The sequence below is a fragment of the Capra hircus genome, unplaced genomic scaffold (assembly GCF_001704415.2).
Source record: "Capra hircus breed San Clemente unplaced genomic scaffold, ASM170441v1, whole genome shotgun sequence".
In the NCBI taxonomy this organism is placed as follows: domain Eukaryota; kingdom Metazoa; phylum Chordata; class Mammalia; order Artiodactyla; family Bovidae; genus Capra; species Capra hircus.
Genome location: NW_017208801.1, coordinates 1 through 3,709, shown reverse-complemented (window position 1 = coordinate 3,709; position 3,709 = coordinate 1). Strand labels below are relative to the sequence as shown.

The 3,709-nt window shown below is 60.8% G+C and overlaps 1 protein-coding gene across 1 annotated transcript; it reads left to right on the top strand.

Annotated features, from left to right (window-relative positions):
* Positions 1-877: 877 nt before the first annotated feature.
* LOC108635150 (extensin-like) lies at positions 878-3,232 on the top strand (the record flags this gene model as incomplete). Its single annotated transcript, XM_018045419.1, has 2 exons — positions 878-930; positions 1,177-3,232. Coding segments are annotated over exons 1-2 (2,109 nt in total), but the record flags the coding sequence as incomplete, so codon positions are not given.
* Between the last annotated feature and the right edge of the window lie 477 nt (positions 3,233-3,709).

Here is a 3,709-nt window from a genome sequence, read left to right as displayed (position 1 = left end):
CTCTAAAAATGAGAGGAACACATGAAAAATTAGTCTCTGATCAGGAGCATTATCCAAAAGAAAACAAAATACTCATATCCATTTCTTTTAATATTGTGACACTATTATTTTTGTTTAGAAAGAAACACACCCCAAACTCCTTTCTTTAATCCAAAAATATCACCTCTAAGAACTCCTGTTTGCAAGATGAGGAGAGCAGAAGTATTCTACACCCTTTTTCTCGATCCTAATATTATATGTTATCCTTTTTCCACACTTTCTTCTTTGTGATGGATTGCTTTAAGGGTCATTGTAACCTGACGTCATGGACATAAAGGAGTTGAAAAGTGGAAAAGTGATAAAGATGGTTCTGAAACTTTATTTTCTTTATTATGATCCTGACACTATTAAATATCATACAGGCAGCGGAGGGATAAGGGAAGGAAAGAAAGGGAGAGAAATTATTTATATTTCCTTCCGATTTAACTAGGGAAACTAAAAAATTACCCAGAGTAATGACAGTCAACAGAAGCTTTGACAGCTTTGTAAGGTAAATAATAGACAGTTCTTAAAGTAACAGTTTATTAAAACCAGGATCAAAACGGATTTTGGGGGTGGGGGAACTTGGTCAAATTAATCAAATAAACCGCAATGAACGTTAAACATATCGAACAAGATTAAATGAAAAGTTTAAACGTTCTTCTTGTTTCCAGACCACCCCTAATTTCTGCTACACCATAAACTGCAAGTACTGAACAAATGTTCAAAACCCATACTCCATAAGCTCTGGTGTCAAAAGGAGTTTATCTTGTCTCATAATTTCACAATGATACAGGAAAAAAGTTTCCACTAGGCTGTTAATAAACTACGAAACGGCAGTAAAAGTACAGATCGGGAAATGGCACACAAGAACCGGTCTACCTATCCAACTACGTCCACGCAACTCTACTGGTGAGAAAGGTAAAGAGACAAGCCGCTCAGAGTCCGAGAGACGCGGAGACAACATTTCTAACCCCAGCACGTGGCTCTGGGCACCCTTCCCCATCATCTGGAACTCGGGAAGCCCGAGCTGCTGATTCACCGCTCTCGGTTCCACCGACGGCTTCCCCCAAGGAAGTAAATAAACGCCTGAACTCAGCCTCCTGACGGCCGGCGGGGTCGCCCCGCCCTTGGCTACTCGACACCTGAGGGCCTCAGGGCCGGGGAGCACCTGACCCGAACAGCCTCTGAGCTCGCGAGGCCCTCAGCACTGCCCGGCGAGAAGACAGCAAGCGGGGCTCGCGCCGCGGCCTCGACCTGCTCTGAGAAGAACCTCTCGGTCCTCTGGAGACCACGGGCAGGTGAGGTGGCCCGAGCCGAGCAGCTCGGCGAGCGAGACAGGTCGCGGCGTGCGGCAGCGCAGAGCCGGGACTACCCAGGACGGTCTGCGCAGGCCAGGGCTCCTCGGCTCGGGGGGCGGCGAGCCCGCTCCGGGGGCCCCAAGACGCCCGCCTCCGCCCGGCGCGCGGCAGAGCCGGTGGCCGCCCGGGCTCTGTCGCACTCCGGCCTCCGTGGGAGTTCCCCCCCCGCCACCGGGGCCCAAGTGTCAGCCGCCGCGCGCTCCCCACCTACCTCAGCGCTACCTCAGCGCGCCGCCCTACCTCACGCTCAGCGCGCTCCCCACCTCAGCGCACCCCACCTACCTCAGCGCCCGCCCCAGCGCGCCCCACCTACCTCAGCGCGCCCCCTACCTACCTCAGCGAGCCCCTACCTACTCAGCGCGCCCACCAGCGCACCCCCACCTACCTCAGCGGCGCCCCCACCTACTCAGCGCGCCCCACCTACCTCAGCGCGCCCCACTACCTCAGCGCCCGCCCCCACCTCAGCGCGCCCCCCCCTACCTCAGCGAGCCCCCGCACGCGCGCCCCAGACCCAACCCAGCGCGCCCCCACCCTACCTCAGCGCCCGCCCCCCCAGCGCGCCCACCTACCTCAGCGCGCCCCCCACCTTCAGCGCGCCCCACCTCAGCGCGCCCCAGCCCCCCAGCGCGCCCCCACTCAGCGCACCCCCCACCTACAGCGCACCCCCAGCCTCAGCGCACCCCCAACCTCAGCGCACCCCCCACCTACCTCAGCGCGCCCCCACCTACCTCAGCGCCCGCGCGCCCCCACCTACCTCAGCGCCCGCCCACCTCAGCGCGCCCCCCACCTACTCAGCGCCCACCTACCTCAGCGCGCCCCACCCTCAGCGCGCCCCCCCACCTACCTCAGCGCGCCCCCCACCTACCCAGCGCGCCCCACCTCAGCGCGCCCCCACCCACCTCAGCGCCGCCCCACCTACCTCAGCGGCCCCCACCTCCAGCGCGCCCCCACCTACCTCAGCGCGCCCCCCACCTCAGCGCTCCTCAGCCGCGCGCCCACCTACCTCAGCGCCCGCCGCCCCACCTCAGCCGCCCCCACCTACCTACCTCAGCGAGCCCCACCTACCTCAGCGCGCCGCGCCCCGCCTCACCTACCTCAGCGCGCCCCCACCTACCTCGCGCCACCCACCTCAGCGCGCCCCCACCTACCTCAGGCGCCCCCACCTCAGCGCACCCCACCTACCCTCAGCGCGCCCCCCAACCTCACCCCAGCGCACCCCCACCCACCCTCAGCGCGCCCCCCACCCTACCTCAGCCCACCCCAGCGCGCTCCCACCTCAGCGCGCCCCGACCTACCTCAGCGCGCCCCCCACCTACCTCAGCGCACCCCCCACCTACCTCAGCGCCGCCCCACTCAGCGCACCCCCCACCTACCTCAGCGCAGCCCCCACCTACCTCAGCGCACCCCCCCCTACCTCAGCGCGCCCCACCTCACGCACCCCACCTACCTCAGCGCGCTCCTCCAGCGCGCTCCGTACCTACTCAGCGCACCCCCACCTCCTCAGCGCTCAGCGCACCCCTCACCTACCTCAGCGCGCTCCTCACCTCAGCGCACCCTCACCTACCTCAGCCGCTCCTCGCAGCGTACCTACCTCAGCGCGCTCCCCTCCCCAGCCCGCTCCCTACCTCAGCCCACTCGGGCGCGCTGCCCGGGAGGTTAACTCCGACCCTGCCTCACCGCAGCTTTCCGTCTCCACCCACAGCACCCGGAGAACTCACGTGACCCCCTTCCCGAAAACAGCGGCTCCCCGCCTCCGCGCGGGCCGGCCGGCCAGATTCCCTGCCAGGAGGAGGGAGGGCTGGGCCGCCGCCGCTCCCGGAAGTGACGTCACGTCGAGGGCGCCGCCTCAGGGCGTGAGTCGTGGTCTCAGGGGTCCTCGGCGCCTGGTCGAACCTAGTTTGTGTAAAGATTTTACCTTCTTTCCCATAGCTTTATTTTTACCAGTTAACTTTTGAGACGTGGAGGCCACGGTCCCTAGTTTGAACGACAGGTGATGAGAAGACTACAATTCCCGGGAGCAACTGCGGCCAATGTGGGCCGGGGCTCGCTTGCGTCATGGGACTCGTAGTCATCCCCGCGGGGCTGGTTCTACCGGGTTAGAGACTGGTTTCCAGAAGGAGCCGCGTTTCAGAGGACAGCTGATTCTGAAAGGGGACGCAGGCCTCCAATGAGGAGGAATAATTCCTCCAATGAGAAGGAGTAATTTTCAGAGAACTGAAGTTGTTCAGTGTGGCGTTTTTTTTTTTTTATCTCGAGAGAAATTTTGATTCAAATAAATATTAGGCCTGTTAGGGGCTTCCAGTGGGGAGACCTTGGTTTTTTTTTTTTTT